Genomic DNA, 25,402 nt, shown 5'->3' with positions numbered 1-25,402 from the left:
GCTGCTATTTATCACATTTGGATGGAGCGAAACCTTAGGAGATGGACTTCCAACTCTCGATCTTTTGATCTGATTTGGAAAGCCATCTCCTTTGAAGTCTCTTCCAAACTCAGCCGTGCCCATCTTCGTGCTGTCCGGGACTCCCCTAGAAATAGGCATATTGCCGTCTATTGGGGCCTTGATCTGTCCTCTCTTTTTTCTTCCATCTCTGCGGAGGTTGGTTTTTTGTTTCTCTCCCCCCCCCCCCCCTCTTTCCCTTGTATATCCCTTCCTCTTTCCTGCCCCCTCCTGGGGTATGGCAATACATATTTATTCACCCAAAAAAAAGATGGGTGAAAAAAATGTTGAACCAGCCTTGCCTCAACAAGCCTTGCCTCCATCTCTGTCATATGAGAACCCAAATGTTCAACTTTCCATTGTCAAGCTTGACAATCAAAATTACTTGGATTGGTCACAATCTATGAAGCTGATTCTTCAAAGTCGAGGGAAGTTGGGGTACATATCTGGGAGCATTAAGACTCCCCCCTCTACTGATCCAGGGTACTCCAAATAGGAAACCGAAAACTCCCTTGTGATGACTTGGCTTATTTTTTCGATGAAACGTGAGATTGGAAGAAGGTTTACGAGCAAGGATTTTGCCAAAGACATCTAGGATAGTGTTGCTCGTATTTTTGATAGGGTGAGAGACTCTACAAAGGTTTATCAACTCCTCCAACAGATTGTTAGCTTGCGACAAGGTGATAAAAGTATCTCTGAATACTATAGTCTTGTTGTGGGACTTTGGGAGGAGTATGATCACTACAATGATCTCCAGTTGTGTCCAGATGATGAGCCCAAAGTGCATCATTTGTTTGAGAAGGAGAGGGTCTTGTTCCTTCTTGGAGGTCTTAACCTTGAATTTGAACCTTTAAGGGTGTAAATCCTTGGCCGACCCAGTCTTCCCTTACTAGAAGAGGTGTGTGGTTATCTACAGAGAGGAGACCCATAGGGGTGCTATAGAGACCACTCCCACTATTGAGCGCTCTGCTCTTTGTTTCTTCCATTCCTCAGGACCATACTCCCTCCACTAAGGGAGCTAGTAAGGGCAAATTCTCCTGGGACTATTGTAGCAAGCTTAGGCAAAGAAGGATTTTTGCTAGGATCTTCACGGAAAGCCATCCTTTGTTTCATCTGGGGGACAGAAAGGACAGAAGAAGAATGGGCCTAGGGCCATGTTGGAGTTCATGAGGCTGATCCATCCTCTCTCTCCAAGGAGGACATAGCTACATTTCGCCGGATTGTAGCCTACATGGATGGTTCCTCCTCTGCTACTACCACTACTTCTGCTACTCTACAAGTCTCTACCTCCTCTGGCACCACTCCCTGGGTCATTGACTCAGGTGCCACTGATCATATGATTGGTAGGCCTCAGCTTAATGATTCCTATTCTGTTTGTTATGGGAAAGATAAGGTAAAAATTGTTGATGGTTCCCTTTCTTCCATTTCTGGTAAGGGAGATGTCCAGGTTACTCTATTTATACCTTTGAAGTTTGTCTTTCATGTTCCAAACTTTGCTACTAATCTCCTTTCAATTAGCCAATTGACTAAATCTTTGAACTGCTTTGTCACTTTCTTTCCTACCCATTGTCTCTTTCAGGATTTGGTGACGAAGAGGGTGATTGGCAATGGACGTGAAGCAGATGGTTTATATGTTTTGGACATCTGTGCCTCCCCTGTTACGACAGCTCAATCTTATGTGTGTGGGCTAGATGGCGGACGTACACAGGAGGATATTTTGCTTTGGCATCGTCGTTTGGGACACCCTTCCTTTTCTATTATGAGGAAACTGTTGCCACATTTATTTACCTCTTTTCCTGTCAATCATGTTTTTTATTGCGAATCTTGTCTTTTTACAAAAAGTTGTAAGACAGTTTATCCATCTACTAGCAATAGATCTATTTCACCTTTTCACATTGTTCACACTGATGTTTGGGGACCTTCCCCCGTTACTTCTTTGCGTGGCTTCCGCTATTTTGTCTCTTTCATTGATGACTTCTGTCGAGTTACTTGGGTTTACCTATTGAAACAAAAGAGTAATGTCTATGCCGCATTGAAAAATTTTTATGAGTTGGTGTACACCATGTTTCAAACTCGTATTCAAATTGTCCGTTCTGATAAAAGTGGGGAGTATATGTATGGTGGTTTGGAAACCTTTTTTCTGACCATGGCATTATCCATCAGGTGGCCTATGTTGATACCCCACAACAAAACGGGGTTGCTGAAAGAAAAAACCACCACCTTCTAGAAGTGGCTCGGTCTCTTTTGGTCTGATGCCTTAATCACGGCTGTTTTTCTTATTAATCATATGCCCTCCAGTGTCTTGAACTTCAAGGTTCCTCTTGATGTCTTACCCTCACTTTCTTCTTCTTTCTCTCTTCCACCAAGGGTGTTTGATTGCATTTGTTATGTACATAATAGCAAATCTGCCAGCACAGGGCCTCTTTCTTGGGTATTCCTCTACCTCCAAAGGATACACATGTTATCATCCTCCTACCCGTCGGTGGCTTCTCTCAAAAGATGCCAATTTTTTTGAAACCATACCAGATTTTCAGTCACCTCTTCAGGGGGAGTGTTCATCCCTTGGTGATGAGGTTGAAGAGGTTCCTGAGTTTATTCCCTTTCCTTCCTCCTCTCTTGTTCCTATTCTTTCTTTTCAAATTGATAAGGGAAAGGAAAGTTCTGTGGATAGTGTTATTGAGGGGGCCTCTTAGTGCACAGGTGAACGTTGAACAGGGGGAGCTGCTGGTGTATACAAAGAAGACTAGCCAAAATCCTTCTTCATGGCTTCCCATAAAGAAGACCTGCCAAAATCCTCCTTCGTCTCCTCATCCTGAGTCTCCATCCATTGAGACAGGTATACCTTCCTCTACTTCCCCATCCTCAGACTTAGAACTCTCCATTGCTCTTCGCAAGGGAACACGGGCATGTACTAATCCTATTGCCAAGTTTGTTTCCTATGATTCTATCTCACCTACAGGTGTTGCCTTTACTGTGGCTATCTCCTCTATATCTATTCCTAAGAATGTAGTAGAGGCTATGGCTGATCCAAAATGGAGAGAAGCAATGAATATACAGATGGTGGCTCTTGAGAAGAATCATACTTGGGATCTTGTTAAACTCCCAAAGGGGAGAATTCCTATTGGATGCAGATGGGTATTCACAGTCACATTCAAATCTGATGGTACTGTGGAGAGGTATTAGGCAAGACTTGTTGCCAAGGGTTATACACAGGTGTATGGCATTGATTATCAGGAGACCATTGCTCCAGTGGCCAAGCATAATTCCATTCATGTACTTCTCTCAGTGGCTGAATCTTGATTGGCCATTGTACCAGCTTTATGTAAAGAATGCATTCTTACATGGGGACTTAGAAGAAGAGGTCTATGCACACTCCTCCTGGGTTTAAGCATCTTGGTGGCAATGGAAAAGTGTGTTGTCTTAGGAAGGCTCTTTATGGACTCAAACAGCCTCCTAAGGCTTGGTTTGAGAGGTTTAGACAAGCTATCTTACAGAATGGATACACTCAAAGTCAAGCCGATCACACCTTGTTTATACAAAGGAGGGGCAGCACTATTACAACTCTCATTGTATATGTTGATGACATTGTGGTCACGGGAAACAATGAGGCTGAAATCTCAAAGCTTAAACTTTACTTGGCCCGACAATTTGAGATCAAAGATCTCGGTCCATTGAAGTATTTTCTGGGGACAGGCTACTTAGGGTGCAAACCAGTCTCCTCCCCTATTGATTAGAATCACAAACTAGGGGAAGATTGTGTTAAACCTCTTGTAGATACTGAAAAATATCAGAGATTAGTAGGTAAACTAATATATCTTTCCCTTACCCGACCTGACATAGCCTATGTTGTTGGAGTGGTAAGTCAGTTTATGCATGCACCCAAGATGGGACATCTTGATGCAGTTTACAGGATCCTCAGATATTTAAAGTCATGCCCTGGAAAAGGTCATCTCTTCTCTAAAAATGGTCACCTGAGGATTGAAACATACACTGATGCTGACTGGGCTGGATCTATTTCTAATAGAAGATCCACCTCTGGATACTGTACTTTTGTTGGTGGAAATTTGGTCACCTGGAGAAGTAAGAAGCAACCTGTGGTGGCTAGGTCGAGTGCGGAGGCAGAGTTTAGCGCCATGGCTCACGGAGTGTGTGAAATCTTGTGGTTGAAGAAACTTGTTCAAGAATTGGGATTTGAGACTGTTAAACCTATGAGCTTACATTGTGATAACAAGGCAGCCATAAGTATTGCCCACAACCCAGTTCAACATAACAGGACAAAGCATGTTGAGGTTGACAGACATTTTATCAAAGAGAAGATAGAATCAAAGACCATTTCCACTCCTTTTGTGAAGACAAATGAACAAGTGTCCGACATCTTCACCAAAGGACTTAGCTCTTATCACTTTGGTTGCTTGTTGGACAAGCTGGGCATGTATGACATATACCACCCAGCTTGAGGGGGAGTGTTAAGAATAGTAGGTTCAGGGGTATATTTGTATATAACCACATCTGTTATATGTTCTTTCTGCTATTTGTATAAGGCCCGGGGTCTCTGTGTAATTATCTATTCTTTTCAATATAAACTAGTTTGTCTCTAGTTTGAGACATAACTCAACAATCCCAAAATCGTGTTTGCTCTCTTGGAGCTTTTCTCTCTTCTTCTTCTACTCTAAAACATAACATCAACACCTCTCTCTCTCTCTCATCTTCCACAACTACTCTCGGAGGGTCTATCCTAGGCCACCGATGGTCATCCCCTCTTGTATTGGGCTCTTAGATCTCCCCTGAATAATGATCTAAGACCCATATGTTGAGATCGACTTATTCGGGGTTTTGGAGATAGATCGACTTTTTTAGGATTTTGAGGCTTGGATCGATTTTTTCTGGGTTTTGAACCCTCTATCGATTTTTGTTAGTTCTTTGTGATGATCATCAATCTCTTCAAGCCCTCATCTCTCCTTTGATTGTTCTAAGCCTTTTTCATCAACCAGAGTGGTAACCATGTTGGTCGACTCCACTACATCAACTGAAATTGAAGGATCAAGTCTTGGGACTCATAGCAATCTTCCTTCATTCCCTATTGGCTCTGTTCGATTGGATGAGAGCAATTATTAGATGTGGTCTCACTTCTGCTACCTCTCCATTGATTCACGTGGCCATGCGGGTTATTTGACGGGTGAAACTGCAAAGCCTACTACTGCTGATGCTTCCCAGAGGAATTACAGTTCTGATAACTCCTTGGTAATAGCCTTTCTCATCAACTCTATGCAACCTCAGATTGCTCAAGGTCATCTCTTATTGGATACTACACCCAAGATTTGGAAAGCAACTCAAGATACATACTCTTAGGTTGGGAATGATGCCCAAGTTTATGAATTGCGCAAGAAGCTTCATGAAACCAAGCAAAAGGACCAAATTCTCTCTCAATACCATTCTGAGTTGCATAGTCTGTGGTAGGAGCTCGACTTTCATGACACCTTTTAGCCAACCTGTACTGCCAATGCTACTGCCTCCAAGAAACGAGAGGATAAGTTTCGGGTTTATGACTTTCTAGCTAGACTGAATGTTGAATATGATCAGATTCGTGCCCAAGTACTTAGCTGGGACCCTTTCCCTACCTTGGGGCATTCTTATTCCTTGATCCAGTTGGAAAACATGCTATCGCAATGCTATGTTACAGCATACTACTCAGGACCGATCAGCTTTACTCACTCCAGTAGGGAACCCATCAGGTGTGATTACTGTGGCAAGGAACGTCATACCAAGGACTTCTGCTGGAAGCTGCATGGCCGACCTACCTCCCCCTCATGAGGCCGTGGCCGTGGTCGATCCTCCTAGGCTGCACATCACACAGAGGCCTCTGAACCTGCTCTTTTCTTTTCTTGTTTTTTTACCTGGGACCCGGGGCAGCCCCTAGACTTTTATTAATGTCAAAATTTGGAAAAGTAGGTCCAAACCATTTTTGCAGAGCCTCCTGCAATCAAACAGTGATTTGTTGTGTCCCTCCTAGGCCTCCCACAACAATTGCATTTGGAAGCCAGGGGAATACCAACAGACATCAAAGACTCATGCCAGATTCACGGAATTCAACAGGTTGGAAAGTTTATTTACCTATCCCTACTCGTCCTGACATTGCCTTTGTTGTTGGTCTAGTAAGCCATTATATGCATGATCCTTATTCCTCACACTTAGAAGCTGTGTTCCAGATCTTACACCACCTAAAGTCTGCACCAGGAAAGGGAATACTCCTCTCTTCTCATGGCCATTTATGAGTTGAAGTCTTTATCGATGCTAATTGGGCCAGCTCTAGATGATAGGCAATCTACCACTGGTTATGGCACTTTTGTGGGAGGTAACCTGGTTACCTGGACAGTCTAATCATTCCTCTCAATCAAACAGAGCATTTGCAACATTTTGAGAATCGGTCGAGATGTAACAGCTCTCTTGCTCTCAGTATGTAACCCGATAGAGAAGAGAGCGTTCCTCTATAAGTATGTGAGGTTTAACATCTCAAATCCTTGGAAGTACGAATGAAGAGTTTCTGAAACAGCTTGGGACCATCCAACATGAATACAGAAGCCAAAGCAATGCCAGCCGCAGTAAAAAGATATTATAGAACTTAATAAGGTAGAAATGAAAAAAAAAATGGAGAAGATCTATACACATGGAGGGCCCAAGACTGGGTTTTAAAGTCTGGGTTGCTTTAGACATAAAGTTACTGGTCACCTAGGACCTAAAGGCCCACCTTGTTGCCTTGGCAGTGCAGCCAGTGCTTGACAACTATACTTGATTACCAAATGAAAACAAAAGCAATAAAGCAAAGTCATCAAAAACTTGATGAAGCCCAAATCCACACCAATACGTTGCAGTGATATCATAAATTCTATTTAGTACACAGACATGAAAGAAGTTTCAATGGTATAGCATGAGAAACCTGATACGCTGCTTGTAAGTTTTGGAACCAGGACTTTCAAGTACATAAAGAAATGGTCCCACCAAACAGAAGTATCTACCCTGCCAAACAGCTTCCCTATTTCCAATGCCCTACCACCCACAATAAGAGGGGAAAACAGTTAGGAGAACAGTACAATATCCCATCATATTATACTAGTATCAGAAACAGGAAGAAAAAAAACCTTCCAGACAAGCTGAGACAACCATCCCTCAAAATCAGCTTGATTCCAAGGGCGACGAAAATCTGAGTTCTCATTCTCCTCATTCTGAAAGATCTTAGCGATATGCATTAACCGATGATACCGGGCTGGAGAAAAGTGGAATCCTAGGGAAGGAAGACGCACAGCAAGTCTTGTTGAGGGGAAGGATGGATTCTGTGACCATATCTGTAGATGATGGTGAAAATCAGAAAGTTTTCCGTAGGTTGAGACATCGTTATGATAAATATAGGAGAATCACTCTTTAAGGAAGTACTGACCTGCTGAAGCCTTAGAACAATCTCGCACTTGTCAATAACTGGTAAAACACTATAATCATTTGACTTCCCAAAAGTAGATGATGTGTCCAAAGGATTTTGACTCCAATGATAGTCACCATCAACTAGAAAAGCAGAGACATCACTCAAACACAAATTGAACTGCAAGTACATATCCATCTCCTCAGATGGGTCCAATTGAGAGTCATCCTGCAGATATGTAATGAACTTACATCACCATCTGATGCTCATGGAATATAAACCAAACAGCATTATTAGCACAAAGCTTTGGAAATAACCTGTGTACGGAGCATCAAGTTTCCTAAATCAAGCATAAGTTTAGTTACATGACAATTGTCCGGACGGAAAAAAGTAGGAATGGTAATCTTAGGAGCTGCAATATCCAAGTCCAACATAAACCTGGCAGAAGATGAATGTGAGAAAAAAATCAAATGTAATAAGCCAAATACAATTCCAACTATAACCTTGTTTCACCAACTAAACATGTCCACATCACATCACATGCATGTATTTGCAATATACCGTGGGCTTTAAATTTGAACACATCATAGCTTCTCCATAACATCCATTACAACGTTACTTCAGACACATAGTACTTTTTTTTTCCTTTGTATGGGGATAATGTAATAGCACATGGTGACTGAAGAGAAATCCATCCTTTCAGTTTTTCAAGAAAATATATTAAATTAAAAAGAGACACCATGCATTTTAAATGAACACAACCTAATTTACTTGGTCTTGTATAAATTATTTTTTTAATGATTTTTTTATAAATAAAAATTTTCATTGATAAAAAATAAGAAATACAATAGTGCACAACAAAAATGAGAAATCTGAATATTTCTATGGAGCAGAAATATTGAAGAGGAACCAATCGATCAAGATGAGAGAGACAGTATCAAATTTTGAAGCTTCAGGAACATAATCAATTCTATCACTTTTCTTTAGGACTGTTTTTGGGTGGTCAAAACTTTTCCATTTGGAGTGATTTCCGTGTCCTTTAAAAGAGTATTGAGTTACCTATCCAACTAGACTAAGATCTTATGATTCCAAGTCGCATTGGGAAAGTTATCAGTGATTTATTGAAGAAAAAAATTAATCTGTTACAGGACTTTTGTTGTTGGCTGTTTAGTCAGTTTAAGAGTTTTTAAGGGTATTTTGGTATTTCAAGTTAATAGTAGGTCCAATTAGGGTTGTAGAGTCTATTAATTCATCTCATTAAAGATTGTAATCAGACTTCTACTTAATTAAGTTTTTTGGTTGGGATGTTTCCTTTATCCTTCCCTTTAGGAATTTTCTTCTCCTTGCTGTTTGAGGGCCGTAGCTCAAAAACACTTGGTTCTTGAAGACAATTAAAAGCTTTTATTGGGGCCCATACGTTGCCCCTGCATCATCACCCATCTCTATCCCTTCATTATTCCAGTCAATATTAAGGATATCATAAAATACTCGATCATCAATGAAAAGTGAGAAAATTCAGTTTTGAGAGGGGGGTTACACACATTTTCTTCAAAGCCCTGATGATGTACTTCTTACTTTTTCAGTCACCTGTCTCTGTATACCCACAGCCAACCATCTCACTATAACATCAGCCCTACATCTAGGAAGTGTTAGAAAGAGTGTTCTCGGTTGCAGGTTCATAGGTGTTAAGGACAGCATAAATGTATACATCAACAACTGTGTCTCATAACTTGGCAATTTTGCTCTCTTTCATAGTTCAAAAACTCGTTTCGTCTCAGACGAAATCTCGAATATTTCGGTTGAGTCGAAACGAAACGCAAGTTTGAATTGAAAAAAAAGCAATACTTCAGAAATTTCGGTCATTTTGCAATTTTACACCCACAAATGGCCAAGCAAAACTCATAGAAAAATTACCATATTTCGACGAAATTTCGTCATATCTCGGAAATTTCGGTCAGACTGAAACACCGAAACAAAACAAGATTTTAAACCTTGCTCTTTATCTACCATGTCTGTCCCACTAAGAATCAGGAAGCCTTGTTGCATCTTGGTTGGAAACGTGCTATAGATGTTGAGATGGATGCTCTATTGGATCGTCGGACTTGGACTCTTACTGAATTACCCTCCGAGATGGAGGTTGTGTGGTGTTGTTGGGTGTACACAATTAAATTATCTATCCGATGGTTCAGTTCAGCACCTAAATACTCGGTTGGCTGCAAAGGGATTCACTCAAACATATGGTGTCAATTATTTTTAGAAAATTTTCTCCAGTGGCACGCCTTAATTCTGTCCAGGTTCTCCCTAGCAATGAATCTTGATTGGCCTCTGTTTCAGCTAGATATAAAAAGTGCATTTCTTTATGGTGATCTTGATAAGAAGATTTATATGGACCAACCTCTAGGGTAAGTTGCTCAGGGGGAGAATATGTCCAAGGTATGTCTTCTTTACAAGGCTATCTATGGGTTGAAATAGTCTCCACGTGCCTAGTTCAATAAGTTTAGCAAAGTTGTTGGTGAATATGGGTTCACTCAGTGCTTCTATGATCACTCTATGTTCATATGTCGTCAAAGAGACAAGATGGTGATCCTTGTTGTGTATACAGATGATATCATAATTTGTAATGACTCTTCTAGCATTAAAGAGGTCAAAGCATATCTCCATCGGCATTTTCAGATGGAGGACTTTACTCGGTTTCTGGGGATTGAAGTTGTTCGTTGCAAAGAAAGTATCAATTTGTCTCATAGGAAGTACATTCTAGAGCTTCCATCTGAAACTGGTATGTTAGGCTGTAAGCCTGTTGACAACTCGATGGATCCAAATCTGAAACTTGGGGTGAGTGATGGAAAAGACTTTTGAGGATAAACATGAATACAGAAGATGTTTAGAAACTTATATATCTCACAGTCACTTGTCCGGATATTTCCCTTTGTTGTTGGAGTCATCAGTCAATTTATGGAAAATCCTAAACATGCTCATTAGGATGTTGCTTGTAGTATTCTGAGGTACCTTAAAGGTACTCTTGGCAAAGGTCTTATTTATAATCATCATGGTCATACTGATGTTGTGGGTTCTGATGTTGATTCGGCTGGAGCGGCCAAAGATTGTCGATCGACTACTTGATATTGTACATTTGTTAGCTGTAATCTTGTGTCTTGGAGAAGTAAGAAGCAAACTACTGTGGCTAGGTCGAATGCAGAAGCTCAATATAGAGCTATAGCTCATACTACAATTGAGTTGATGTGGTTGAAGTCTCTCCTACAAGAATTGGGTTCCATAATTCCTAAACCAATGAAGATGCATTGTGATAATAAAGCTGCAATTTATATTGTTAGCAATCCAGTTTTTCATAAGAAAACCATGCATATTGATAGTTGCTATGGTGATAGCTTGGACTACATCTTCTATCGCCAGTCTTCCTCCATCTTCTCGATCTCATTGTTCTTCTCTTCTCTCTTTCTCTAATTATAGTTCCTGGTTTCTTTTAGTTCTAGCCTCATTATAGGAAGTATGTCCAATAATCCATCATCAATTAGTAACCATCTCAACTAGCAAGTCAAAAGTTTCTTTCATTTATTCTCCAAACATTTAATGATATAACTAAGTAAAGATATCCAATTCACAAATACAGATAAATTTTAACTTCATAACTAAAATAGACCTCATGTGATCCTTCAACGCTCTGTTGACTTGTTGTTGAGCAGTACGCTTGACTCCATCAATTGTCATCTTCACAAAGAACACCCATAATCAATATCAATACCTAAACTTTAAAAAAAAAATCATATTATATCACGTAGTTCAGACACAAGCCGACAAACACCTGCACAGCAGCTGCAGTTTCCACAGCTATCGTCTGACTAACAATAGTGCTGCTCTCAAAGAAGGTGATTATTTGGTCAATGGAGTCCTTCAGATACTGTAAGGAAGAAAAAAAAATAGTCATACATGTCATCAGTAAATGACCACAAATCAACTCAAAGCAGCAATGAAAAACAACAGGAGAATAACTTACAGTCATGTAACATGGAGAAGCTTTTGCAACCAGACTCCAATCCACATTAGCATCAAAAGGCTTGTATGAAAATATACAACCTAAAGACTTATTCAAAGTAGCACTCTGTGGGGACATAAGATAAAGATAGAGGTTGTAAGCAAAAAATGTGGTAAAAATGTACACATCTGAGCAAAAGATTCAAACCTCTGCCAGGAGCCCATTTGGTGATGACAACAGATATGATCCCAACTTTATGTCAAAAACTTTTGCCTCTGAATACAGCTTGACAGAGCAATCCAAACCTTGACAGGATAATTCAGCAAGACACTCCTGAGCCTCAGTAATAAGCTTGGAAGCATTGCGATTCATGTGAACCTCCAAAGAGGTATGAAGTATGTTTCCCCCGTCTTGAGTTGTCAGCAACTGCTCAGAATCACCTTCCTTGTACCCAATTACTTTATTTAACCGCTCCCAGTCCTCATCACTGAAATGCCAAGGTTCATTTTCATCCTTCATGGATTGCCCAGTCCTGAAAAACAGCATGTATTTTGTCACAAATATCTCAAGCATCATCATCAACAACAGAATGAGACAAGCATTAAAGAGTAAAAATCTCAATGTAAAATCATTTACCATCCCAATGACCACCATGATTTCTTTGCTTTCTGCTTTCTAATATTGTTGTCAGATTTTATTGACTGTTCCACAAATTTGTGAGCCAACATCCTGCAGAAATAAAAGAAAGTTGAGAGAGAGAGAAAAGAGAGAGAATGATTTGGCCTGTCAAGAAGACAGAGGCCACCCCTTTATTTATAATTAAAGATCATTACAAATATGGAAATAAAATCCTAGCATAATCACATGTGCAACATGTGCATAATGAACCTGGGCACTCTAGTGTACCCGGGTCCGGGTCAACAGGTCATCTTTCAACACTCCCCCTCAAGTTGGTGCATAGATATCTCGCATGCCCAACTTGGAAACAATAGGATGGAAGGAATAATAGAGAAAGGAATTTCTGTTTCCCTTTTCAAAGAAGCTTGGGAGCCAGTTTATGCTTTCTCCACCCCTCTCATTGCTTTCTCAAGGAAGCTCAAAAATGTCAAAGCTGCTCTTAAGGATTGGAACCTCAAAACTTTTGGCAATATTTCTCTTCAAGTTGTGGATTGTAAAGACAGACTTGCCTCCATACAAACTCAGCTTCAGTCAAACCTTCTAAATGGCCAGCTAGTTGAAGAACAGAAAGATATGAACTTGGAGCTCTCCTCCCTCCTTGCTCGGGAAGAAAGTTTTCTCAAACAAAAATCCAGAATCAAATGGTTGGACCTGGGAGATTCAAACACATCCTATTTCCATCGCTCTGTGAAAGCTAGAGTAAATGCAAACTCCATTACTCAGCTCTCTCACCCGGATGGCTCGATGGCCAATACTGTGAAGGATATTAAAGACATGGCAGTGCAGCATTTTGAAGGCACCTTCTGTGGTCCTCAAGGGGAATCTGTTCTTTTACCGAGCCCTCTGCTCAATAAGTTCATTGCTCCTGAATACTTTGATTCCTTGTGCTCCATTCCCAAAGAAGATGAAATTGTTGCAGCTATACATTCTCTCAAGGTAAATGGTGCTCCAGGGCCAGATGGCTTTAGTATGGGTTTCTTCTTAGCTACTTGGGACATCATCAAAAAGGATCTTATCACTGTCATTGAGAGCTTCTTCTTCAATCCTAGTCAGATCAAAGGTGTAAATCACACTTTCCTCTGCCTCATCCCGAAAAAGGAAGGAGCTTCTGCTATGAATGACTTCAGGCCCATTGCCCTCTGCAACCTTCTATATAAGTTCATTGCCAAGATTCTGGCTCGAAGACTTAAGAATGTGGTAGACTTTATTGTCAGCAACAACCAATCAGCCTTTATTCTGGGTAGGAATATTTCTGACAATATTCTCGTTTGCAATGATATTGGTCAGAGGTTTTGATAAGAAAAATCGGCCCCTGCTATTCTCCTCAAGATTGACATCCACAAGGCATTTGATTTGTTGAGATGGGATTTTATTGCTCAAGTTACGACTAAGATGGGGTTTCCTTTGGTCTTTGTCAACTGGATTAGCTCTTGCATCTCTTCTCCAAAGTTCTTAGTCTTGGTCAATGGTAGTCCGGCAGGTTATTTTGGAGCTACTGTGGGGATTCATCAAGGCTGCCCTCTTTCCCCTTATTTGTTGACTTTGGCAATGGAAGTTCTCTCTAGAAAAATCCAAATTATTACTGATCAGCTGCACATCTCTCCTATGCCCAAGTGTAAAGCTCTTATTACTCACTTGGCTTTTGCTGATGACTTGATGATCTTCTCAAAGGCTTCGCTTGCCTCGCTTGAAGCTATTATGTCCTATCTCCATCACTTCCATGAGCTTTCAGGCCTCCGCATCAACCCCTTTAAGTCTTTGCTTTTTGTTGAAATCCTTGAATAATGGCTTATAAACAATGTGCCCACAACCTCTTTATTTATAATCAGAGATCATTACAATAAAGGAAATAAAATCCTAGTCAAATCACATGTGCAACATGTGCATAATGAACCTGGACACTTTAATGTATCCGGGTCCGGGTCACGGATCAACGGGTAATCCGTGAACATGCAATACTCCCTCTCAAGCATAGTTATCAAGGCGTCGCCATGGCGTGCTCCTTGGTCGCCTTGGACGCCTTGGGCGCCATGGCGGGCGCCTTGCCAATGGCAGTGTCGCCTTGAATTTTGCCCCTCTAAAACGCCATGGTCGCTTTCCCGCCTTGATAACTATGCTCTCAAGTTGGTGCATACATGTCAAACATGCCCAACTTGCTAACAATAGAACAAAATAATTTACTACCAATTCCCTTAGTAAGAATATCAGCCACTGGATCACTAGACTGAACAAACGGAACACAGATGACCCCTTGCTCCAGCTTTTCCTTGATAAAGTGCCGATCAATCCCATGTTTGGTGCGATCATGTTGGACTGAATTATGGGCAATGCTGATTACGGACTTGCTGTCGCAATAGAGTCTCATTGGAAGCTCAACTAACAATCCAAGATCTTGGAGAAGTCCTTTGAGCCAAAGAAGTTCGCAAATGCCTTGTGCCATGGCTCTAAACTCAGCTTCAGCACTTGACCGAGCAACCACTGCCTGCTTCTTGCTTCTCCAAGTACTCAAATTTCCTCCAACATAGGTGCAATATCCAGAGGTGGACCTTCTATCATCAGGGCTGCCTGTCCAATCCGCATCAGTATAAGCTTCTACCCAGAGATGACTATGCGAGGAATATAGGACTCCTTTACCAGGAGAGGACTTTAGGTACCTTAGGATTCAGTATGCTGCCTCTAAGTGAGAAGAGTGAGGATCATGCATAAACTGGCTGACTACACTTACTGCAAATGCAATATCTGGTCAGGTATGAGACAAGTATATCAATGTCTCAACCAACCTCTGATAACTGCCCTTATCAATAGGGTCACCATCCTTACTCTTCAAGTGTGTGTTAGGTTCCAGAGGTGTATCAGCAGGTTTACACCCAAGCATCCCAGTGTCCTTCAATAAATCGAGAGTATACTTTCTCTGAGAAAGAGATATACCTTTAGCAAAGTAGGCAACCTCTATTCCCAAGAAATACCACAACCTGCCCAGGTCCTTGACCTCAAACTCGGTATCCAAATAGGTCTTCAAACGCTGAATTTCTTGTTTATCACTTCCGGTGATCACTATATTATCTACATAGACAATCAAAATAGTGATATGTTGTCCCACCCTTTTAACAAATAGCATGTGGTCAGCATTGCTTTGCATCCATTAACAACCATAGCTCTATGGAAACGACCGAACCAGGCCCGGGGAGACTATTTTAAGCCATACAAGGCTTTCTTCAATTTGCACACCTTTCCTTGAGTGTTTGGTGAGGCAAAACCCGGAGGTATCCATGTAGGCATCTTCTTCCAACTCTCCATGTAAGAAGGCATTTTTCACTTCAAGTTGTTGAAGATCCCAACCTTGATTCACAGCATAGGAAATGATGACTCTCACTGTATTCATCTTTGCCACTGGAGCAAAGGTTTCTTGATAGTCGATTCCTTGGGTTTGAGTGAACCCTTTGGCAACCAACCTTGCTTTATACCTTTCAACTGAACCATTAGATTTATGCTTCACAACAAATACCCATTTACAGCCAACAGGTCTCTTTCCTGATGGAGGAATTACCAAATCCCAGGTCTGATTTTTCTCTAAGGCACGCATTTCTTTATGCATCGCATCCTTCCATTTTTGCTCTGCTATTGCTTCCTGCCAATTGTTAGGAATAATAACAGAGGATAATGAAGACACAAAGGTATGGAAAGAAGGAGTAAGGGAGTTGTAAGATACAAAATTAGAAATTGGATGTTGAGTACAACTCCGCTTTGGTTTCCGAACAGCAATAGGTAAATCCACAATGGGATCATAAGGAGGCTTACCAGGAGAATGAGTGGGAGAACTCGGAACAGGTGCTGATTGAGTAGGTAGTGTGGTAGTGGTCTCTTTGTACAATGGTCCATAAGGAGGAAAAAAGTCCCCTGAGAATAATTCTTCAAATCTTTCTCCCCCTGAACTGGTTGCTGCTCAATCTGTCCCATTTCTTGTTCTTGACTTGTAATCCCATTCTCCAATTCCACAAAAGAATCCTCTATAACATGTACATGAACATCCAAAGGAACAATCAGTGGGACCTCTGATTCTGCACTTATGATCTCCCCCCTGCAGAGGTTCCGGTGATGAAAAGTAGGCCTCGGATTCACGAAACACAACATCCATGGTAACAAATATTTTTCTGGTTGGAGGATGGTAGCATTTGTAGCCCTTCTGAGTAGCCAAGTAGCCAAGAAAAATGCACTGAAGTCCCTTTAGGTCGAACTTGCCAGGAACATGGTGGTTTCGAGCAAACACCACACAACCAAAAATTTTTGGTGGTACAACAAAAGTCGAGGAACCCAATAAAACATCCGACGGGCAGCGTCTTCCTAAGACTCTTGAAGGAAGCCGATTAATAAGATAAGTGGTTGTGAGGACCGCATCACCCCAAAACGAGGGGGAACAGCCATATCAAACATTAGAGATCGAGCCATCTCAAGTAAATGCCTGTTCTTGCTTTCCGCGACCCATTCTGAGCAGGTGTATCCACACAAGAGGTCTGATGGATAATCCCATGAGTTTCCAAGTATGACTGAAAGGCACCATCCATGTATTCTTTGCCATTGTCAGACCGAAGAATTCGTACCTTGGCATCGAACTAGGTCTGAACCATCTTATGAAATAGGGTAAAACAGCGGAAAACATCACTCTTATTGTGCATCAAGTAGACCCAAGTGGTCCGACTACAACAATCAATGAAGGTGACAAACCACCGAAAGAGAGAAGTAGAAACACACCGAGCAGGGCCCCAAACATCAGAATGAATCAAACTAAAAGGTGATAAACTTCTACTATCAGAAATAGGATAAACCGTCCGAATTTGCTTGGCTAAAATGCAAGCATCACAAGAAAGATTAAATTTATTACATCGTTTAACCAAAATGGGAAAAAGATCAGACAAAACCCCTATAAGGGGATGGCCCAAACGTTTATGCCAATTATTCAACTCCAAAATTGCCGAATCAGATTCAGTAGAGGAAGACTGAGATGTCAAGGCTGCCGGCACACCATCAAGTACATAAAGACCACCAACCACTTTACCACATGCAATCATACGACCCGTCTCCAAGTCCTGAAACAAGTAATGGTTGGGGAAAAAAATCACTTTGCAATTTAAATCTCTGGTTATACTACTAATTGAAAGTAAATTAGTAGAGAATTTTGGAACATGCAAGACAGAGGAAAGGCAAAGAGAAGATGTGCACTGTACAGATCCCTTTCCTGAGATAGAAGAAAGAGATCCGTCAGCACCACGGACTTTAGTATGACCAAATAAAGGAAAATACTTGAAAAAAAGAGATGAAGAACCTGTCATATGGTCGGTTACTCCAGAGTCAATCACCCAAGAATCGGGAATGACAGAGGAGCAGTTCCCACCAAATGAAATACCTGGAGAAGGAGTGGTAGGAGTAGTAAAAGGCACAGAAACAGCAGAGGCAGCCAATGAAGAGGATGTAGATGCCGAAAAAGACGTGTCCAAATGAGTCACCATATCCCTGAGATGATTGAGTTCAGCCATAACTTGAGAAAAAGACTGCGCAAGTTCTTCTTCAGTGGATGCCTAATTTGCACGTGTGCCAGTAGACCGATTGGAACCACCCCTGCCCCACCCCCGAGTATCGGCAGGGCGACCATGTAGCTTCCAACAACGATCCTTTGTGTGCCACTCCTTTCCACAATGATCACATTTAATAGGAGGACGATCCCCAGCTGGCCGATCACTAGGAATAGAACGGGAAGTATTACCAAGGGTAGAAGACTATGAACCAGAAATAAGAGCCGATCGTTCCTGAAGGATAGGATTAACCATGGCTATACGTCGACTGTCCTCGACAGAAAGAATTGCATATGCCTGCTCAAGAGAAGGTAGAGGATCACGATTCAGAATATTAGACCGGATCGGATCAAATTCAATATTGAGCCCGGCCAAAAAATCAAAAACACGAAGACCGTCTTCCCATTTTCTGTAAGCCATTGCATCAGCAGCACTAGTTATAGTAAAGGTGCCCAAAAATCCAACCCTGTTGCCACGAAGTACACATGGTGTTATGATATTGTGAAAGGGACAACTCTAACTGCTTGGTAGGGTGAATCTTTTGACGAAGTTCATAGGACTGAGGGGCATTCCCAACTTGAGAATACGTGTCCTTGGCTGTTTTCCATATCTTGACCGCCGAATCGAGAAGAAGATAACGTCCGACAATCTCTTGCTCCATGGAATTCACCAAAGAGGACATATCCAGAAAATTAAAATTCTCCCACTGATCTTGGGCAGAACCAGTTTCAGCAAGCCTAACAGAGGTTCCAATGATGTAGCAAGAGAGACCACGGGAACCGATTGCAAACAAGCATGAACGAGACCAGAGGAAGTAATTAGCCCCATTTAACTTTATAGGACTGGCTGGAAAAGGAACAAAGTCACGCTGCAATGTGCTGTCAGGGCCAGAGGAAGCAGACGTAACGTCAGAGTTGTCAGGCATGGTGATTGGTCAGAAAAAAAAATAATAATGGAAAAAGATCGTAGATTTGTTTACTGCATAGGGGAAAAATTTTTAGGGGAAAAAAGAGCCCTTGTTGGGAGACAACTCACCACTAAGGGAGGGTCTAAAAGGATCACAAGGAGGCGGGAAGTCCTCTCACGAGAAAAAGAGAGAGAGAAAGAGAGAGCCACGGGAGGGAGGCGGTGGTGTGAAAAAAAGTGGGGAAAGGCTACCGGAGGGCTGGCGGCATAGTTATCAAGGCGTCGCCATGGCGTCCAGGTCCTTGATGGCCTTGGACGCCTTGGGCGCGATGGCCGGCGCCTTGCCGCCATGGCGGTGTCGCCTTGAATTTTGACCCTCTGAAACGCCATGGTCGCCTTCCCGCCTTGATAACTATGGCTGGCGGGAAGCTAGCAGTGGGCTGAGGGGCTGGCGGTGGTGTGGAGTGCTGATGGAAGACTGGCGGAGGTGCTGCTAGCGGTGGTGCTACTGCTAGGGTGACTTCACGATGGAGAGAGGAGAGAAAAAAAAGGAAAGAAATTTTTAGATCCCATATTCTCGGATTGGCTCTGATACCATGTTGAAATCCTTGAACAATGGCTTACGAACAATGTGCCCACAGCCTCTTTATTTATAATCAGAGATCATTACAATAAAGGAAATAAAATTCTAGTCAAATCACATCTGCAACATGTGCATAATGAACCTAGACACTTTAATGTATCCGGGTCCGAGTCACGGATCAATGGGTAATCCGTGAACATTCAACATTTTTCCTTACTGGGGTTTTAGAGTTGGACAAAATTGCATTCCTTGACAAGTCTGGCTTTCTTGAGGGGCAGCTGCCTGTCAAGTATTTGGGTCTCCCTTTGATTCCTGCAAGGCGCTCTGCTCACCAGTGCACCCCAATGTTGGACCTCAATATTGCATTCCTTGACAAGTCTGGTTGGTTCTTATCATATCAAATCAGTCTTGGAGGCATCAGAAGAATCAAAGATGTGAACTCTGCAGGTATCAAGCTTATCTGGAAGATTGTCTCTAAGAAGAAAAGCATCTGGGTTGATTGGATATATTCAAGTCTTCTCCGGCATGACTCTATTTGGACTGCCTCAGCCTTATCTGACGCCTCTTGGTTTGGCGCAAAATTCTTGCTAGCCAGCACCTAGTTCTTCAGGCTATTCGTACTCATATTGGTGATGGCCTCTCCTCCTACCTTTGATTGGACCATTGGCATCCAAAAGGGATTTTACTTCACTTGGTCACCCCAAGGGCTATTTATGCTTCTGGCCTCATTAGGCTCTCCTTGGTTGGTAATATCCTGGATCACACTGGTTGGGCCCCTCCTCACTCCTCCTCGTCTTTAAACCTTCTTTGGAATGATCTCCCCTCCATTCCTAGAAGGCTTGTGTCTAGAGGTGATTATGTTACTTGGTCGTCTTTCAACTGTAGCTCCTTCTCCTCCAAAGCAGCTTGGAATCTCATCCGATCAAATGGCTCTGTGGCTCCTTGGCGGAAGCTTCTTTGGTTCAAGCATCAAATTCCTCGGCACTGCTTCACAGCTTGGAGAGTCTTCACCAATTGCCTCCCAACCCAAGATTTTCTTCGCAGCCGTCAGATCTCTGTTCCTTCTGCTTGCTGCCTCTGTTGGAATAATGTTGAAGACCTGAATCACCTATTATTTGATTGCCCTACGTCAGCTGCCATTTGGAAGGGCATTCTCAACTAATGCTAGCCTGCCCAAAGAAGAATTGTGCCTATCTCTAGAGACTGGATCTGGATTAATATGATGCTGGTTCCTCTATTTGTGACTCAGTTGGGAAGATGGCTTTTTGTGCAGCCCTAAATCATATTTGGATGGAGCGCAATATTAGGAAATGGACCTCCAATTCTCGATCTTACCGGATGATTTGGGATTCCATTTCTTTTGAAATTAAAACAAAGTTACTACTTGCTCCCACCTCCTTTTGATCAGACTCCCCAAGGAATAGGCTAATTGTTGATTCCTGGGGTCTCTCTAATGTATCTTTTGTTACTCCAGCCCCTTAGCCTTTGCTTTGGCTGGCTGTTTTTATTTTTCTCTCTTTCTTTCCCCCTTTGGGGCTCTCTGTATTTTTCCTCCTTTGGTAATGAAATTTTTTATTCACCCAAAAAAAAAATAGAGAAAGGAATCAAATTTTCATTATCACTGGAAAAATACGAGGATCGTGTGCGCTTAGCAAGTTCACAGATATCACGATTAAAATGGTCCAAATTACATTGTTTGACTAAAGAGGGAAACAAACGACGCAAAATATAAAAGGAAGGATGACCAAGACGACGATGCCAGTGATGGACTTGTCAGAGAGCATTGTCTTTGCGGGTAATATGAGCTGAAACCGGAGAGGGAGCAGCAATAAGACCTGGTCCCAAGTAGTAAAGACCAACCCACATTCAACCATATCCAATCGTTGCCCACATCACTAGATCCTGGAAAACATGGTGAGAATAAAAGTGAACTGAACAATTGAGATCAGTAGTAAGACGGTAAATGGAAAGCAAGTTGGCACAAAGATTGGGAACATGCAAGACAGAAAATAAAGAAATACTGGGAGTGCAAGTTATAGACCCTTTACAAGAAATAGCAAAAAGAGAACCATCAGCAACTCGAACCTTGTCCTTGCCTGAACAAGGGTATATGAGGAAAACAAGTTGAGCTGGTCATATCATCCGAAGCTCCAGAATCAATTAGCCACGAAAAATCAGTATGAGAAGACACAAGAAAAATACCTGACTGGGCTAAATGGGAAGCAGAGGATGGAGAGGAAGCCATGGTAGAAGAGATAGAACCAAACTGAGACATCATACGTACGTTTTGCTATAGACATAGATGAAGTACTAGTAACAACGTCAGGTTTTTTAGTTAAGTGATCCTGAGCCTAAGGACGAGTAGGACCAGTTTTCCATCCTTTCCCACCCCCTTAGGATGACCATGTAACTTCCAGCAAGTCTCCCTAGTGTGACGAGGGCAGACATATTAGTCATATTGTACTAGAGCACGAGTAGAACTAGCCTTATTGACCGAACTAGCACCCTCCATAGGTAAAGAGTCTGTGGTGTAGTAACAAGAGCAAACCGAGGAGGTGCAGTGGGAGGCATCATGACAGAATGACGATGATCCTCATGCTGAATCATAATATAGGCTTCAAGTAGAGTAGGAAAGGTACTTCTGTTGAGAACTTGAATCCGTTTCTGATCATACTCGGGGTTAAGGCCAATGAGGAAAGCATAAACTCGTTCCATACCTGGCTTATCTTTATTCCAGGTAGGCAAGGGAGATAGAAAATGAATGACATCAGCATCCTGTTCACTTCTAGTACTCTCCCCTTGAAGAGGATGCTAGGGAGAAGAAAAGTAAGGAATAGACTCAAAGAACGTGACATCTTTGGAGAGAAGTCACCTTCGGGAAGAAGGATGACAGCACTTATACCCTTTGGCTCAGAGTAGCCCAAGAAGATGCACTTGAGATTGAAGAAGGTGGGAAGAAAGGGATATAAACATCATCTTCATTCCCTCTATTCTCCCCCTGAAAAGGATGTTGATGAGGAGTGAAGAAGGGTATAGACTCAAAGAAAGTGACATCTTTGGAGAGGAAGCACTTTCGGGAAGCGGGATGATAGCACTTATACCCCATGGTAGAAGAGGAATAATCAAGGAATAGGCACTTGAGGGCCTTGGGATCAAGCTTCGTCCTAGCCAAATTATTGACATCGACATAGCTGACCCACCCAAATACCTTGGGAGGAAGAGGAAAGGCAGAAGAAGTCTGAGGAAGGTGAGTCCCCACAGGAGATTTGGAGCCAAGTAGCAGAGTTGGCATCCGATTAATGAGAAAGGCAGCAACAAGAAAAGCATCAGCCCAAAAAATCTTGAGAACGTGCATACTAAAAAGAAGACTTCTAGTGACCTCCAACAGATGGCGGTTTTTTCTTTCAGCCACTCCATTCTGTTGAGGTGCATCAACACATGCAATTTGGTGGATAATACCATGATCAATAAAAAACTTTTGGAGCCCCCCATACATGTATTCCCCCCCCCCTTTATCAGAGTGAACTATCTGGATGTGGGTACCAAATTGAGTAAAAATTAACTGATAGAAATTCTTGAAAGCATCATAAACATTACTCTTTTGTTTCATTAAAAAGGTCCAAGTGGTCTGGGAGTAGTCATCAACAAATGAAACAAAATAACGGTATTTAGACAAAAAGGTAGGGGAGCGGGTCCCCAAACATTAGAATGCACAATATGAAAAGGAACAATGGATCTATTACCATGATAAGGATAAGAAATACGATAATGTTTAGCAAAAATACATGGTTCACACTGAAAAACATGAGAAGAAGAAAAAGAAGTACACAAGTGAGACAACTATTTCCTCATAACAATAAAAGATAGGTGGCCTAAAAAGCATCACAGAATCCACAGTACTCCTATCATTCCTGCCACAAACCTCTTGTGAATACAACATCTTTGAATCTTATTCCCTTTTATTCTTTTTTTCTGCTAGCATCACCACCACTACTAGCATCTATATCAACCACACCATCAGCATCAATATCAACAACACCATCAGCATCAACAACATCCACTTCTTTGTATTTTCCAATATCAAATAGGAATGGGGAAGTGGAGGTAGGCAAGGGAGATAGAAAAGGAATGACATCAGCATCCTGTTCACTTCTAGTACTCTCCGCCTGAAGAGGATGCTGAGGAGAAGAAAAGTAAGGAATAGACTCAAAGAAGGTGACATCTTTGGAGAGAAGTCGCCTTCGGGAAGGAGGATGGTAGCACTTGTACCCTTTGGTTGAATCAGAGTAGTCCAACAAGATGCACTTGAGAGCTTTGGAATCAAGCTTGGTACGGGCTGATTTGTTGACATGAACATAGCAAACACAACCAAAGATTTTTGGAGGCAAAGAAAAGACTAACGATTGAGGAGAAAGAAGAGCCACGGGAGATTTGGAGCCAAGGAGTAGAGTTGGCATCCGGTTAATAAGAAAGGCAGCAGTAAGAAGTGCATTAGACCAAAAAGTCTTGGGCACATGCATACTAAAGAGAAGACCCCTGGTGATTTCCAACAAGTGGCGGTTTTTTCTCTCAACCACCCCATTTTGTTGAGGGGTGTCAACACAGCCCAGTTGATGGATGATGCCATTATCAATAAAGAGCTGTTGGAGCCCCCCATACATGTACTCACCCCCCTTATCAGACCTAACAATTTGGATTCGAGTACCAAACTGAGTACTGGTAAGTTGATAAAAATCCTTGAAAGCATCACAAACATCACTCTTTTGTTTCAACAAAACAGTCCAAGTAGATCTAGAATAGTCATCCACAAATGAAACAAAGTAACGAAATCCAGATAAAGAAGTAATAGGAGAAGGCCCCCAAACATCGGTATGAACAAGAGAAAAAGGTCCAGTAGATCTAATACCACGATAAGGGTAAGCTGTGCGACAATGTTTAGCAAAAATACAAGATTCACACTAAAAAATATAAGAAGGAAAAGAAGTAAACAAGTGGGGTAGCTGTCTCCACATAACAACAAAAGAGGGATGACCTAAATGTTGATGCCAAAACATTACAAACTCCAAAGTACTACGGTCATTCCGACCACAAACATAAGCTGCAGCAGTATATTGATCAGGTAACCATGGTTCAAAAAGGTAGAGTCCTCCTTTTTCAGTCCCACTGCCAATAATGCCCTCTGTCTACAAATCCTGAAAAAGACACTAGAAAAGGAAGAAAGTGATAACAATTTAAGGATTTGGTTAGGTGACTCACAGATAATAGGTTAGTAGCAAAATCAGAAACATGAAGAACAAACTCAAGGGAAATAGAAGGGGTAACTCTCACATTACCCTTACCAGAGACAGAAGAAAGGGAACCATCAGCAACCCTTACCTTATCCCAGCCAGAGCAAATGGAGTAGGAACCATAACACTGTAACATACCAGTCATAGGATCAGAGGCTCCAGAGTCAATAATCCAAGTAGGCGCAGCAGAAGGAGCAGACGAGACCTGCAGAGCTGAGGCAGAAGTAGTTGACCCTCCAGAGGTAGGACCAGTAGCTGACCCTCCAAGGTGAGACACCAACCAGCGGAAGGCTACAATATCATCCTGTGGAAGGGAATCAGGGGCAGGCTGGGGTCAAGATGTTTCAAACTCAGATGTCACAGAATGAGCCCTAGCTCCCCCTCACTTACCTCCACGGGCACTAGATGAACCACCATGCATACTAGGGGGCTATCCGTAAAGATCCCAACACCTGTCCTTGGTGTGTCCAAGCTTTCCATAGTGATCACATTTAAATTTCTCACGGTGATCTCCACGAGTTGGTCCTTGGCCTTTCCCTCCACTTTTCCAGTCTCTGTGGGAACTAGAAATAAGAGCAGATCTCTCTGTTGATGGTGCAATATCCATAGTTGTTCTCCTGGTTTCTTCACTTTGCAAGTAGCTGTACACTTCATCCAGAGATGGAAAGGGAGATCTCCCTAAGATTTGCAAGCGAAGAGGCTCATATTCTGGGTTAAGACCACCACGGAAAATAAGGATCCTTTCCTTTTTGTGGCTCCTGTAGACCTTTGCCTCATCATCAGAATTGGACAGCTAGAGGTTGTTATAGTGATCATATTCCTCCCACAAGCTAATTACAATGTTTTAGTTGTCAGTTATACTCCTATCACCCTGTTTCATATAGATGATTTTTTGGAGGATTTGATACACTTTTGTTGCGT

The 25,402-nt window shown here is 42.0% G+C and overlaps 1 protein-coding gene across 2 annotated transcripts in view; it reads right to left on the bottom strand.

Annotated features, from left to right (window-relative positions):
* Positions 1 to 25,402, bottom strand: part of LOC122664096 — a 236,003-nt gene that overhangs the window by 168,026 nt on the left and 42,575 nt on the right. For both annotated transcript variants that reach the window (XM_043859785.1, XM_043859784.1), the window contains exons 11-19: positions 12,096 to 12,188; positions 11,667 to 11,991; positions 11,481 to 11,585; positions 11,289 to 11,384; positions 11,127 to 11,194; positions 7,786 to 7,906; positions 7,490 to 7,696; positions 7,194 to 7,397; positions 6,992 to 7,101 (exon numbers count right to left, since the gene is read on the bottom strand). In XM_043859785.1, coding sequence (XP_043715720.1) covers positions 6,992 to 7,101; positions 7,194 to 7,397; positions 7,490 to 7,696; positions 7,786 to 7,906; positions 11,127 to 11,194; positions 11,289 to 11,384; positions 11,481 to 11,585; positions 11,667 to 11,991; positions 12,096 to 12,188 — 1,329 coding nt within the window. The remainder of the gene's footprint in view (positions 1 to 6,991; positions 7,102 to 7,193; positions 7,398 to 7,489; positions 7,697 to 7,785; positions 7,907 to 11,126; positions 11,195 to 11,288; positions 11,385 to 11,480; positions 11,586 to 11,666; positions 11,992 to 12,095; positions 12,189 to 25,402) is intronic.

Source organism: Telopea speciosissima, chromosome 6, assembly GCF_018873765.1.
Source record: "Telopea speciosissima isolate NSW1024214 ecotype Mountain lineage chromosome 6, Tspe_v1, whole genome shotgun sequence".
In the NCBI taxonomy this organism is placed as follows: Eukaryota; Viridiplantae; Streptophyta; class Magnoliopsida; order Proteales; family Proteaceae; genus Telopea; species Telopea speciosissima.
The sequence above is the reverse complement of the archived record's forward strand: the minus strand, read 5'-3'. Positions and strand labels throughout refer to the sequence as shown.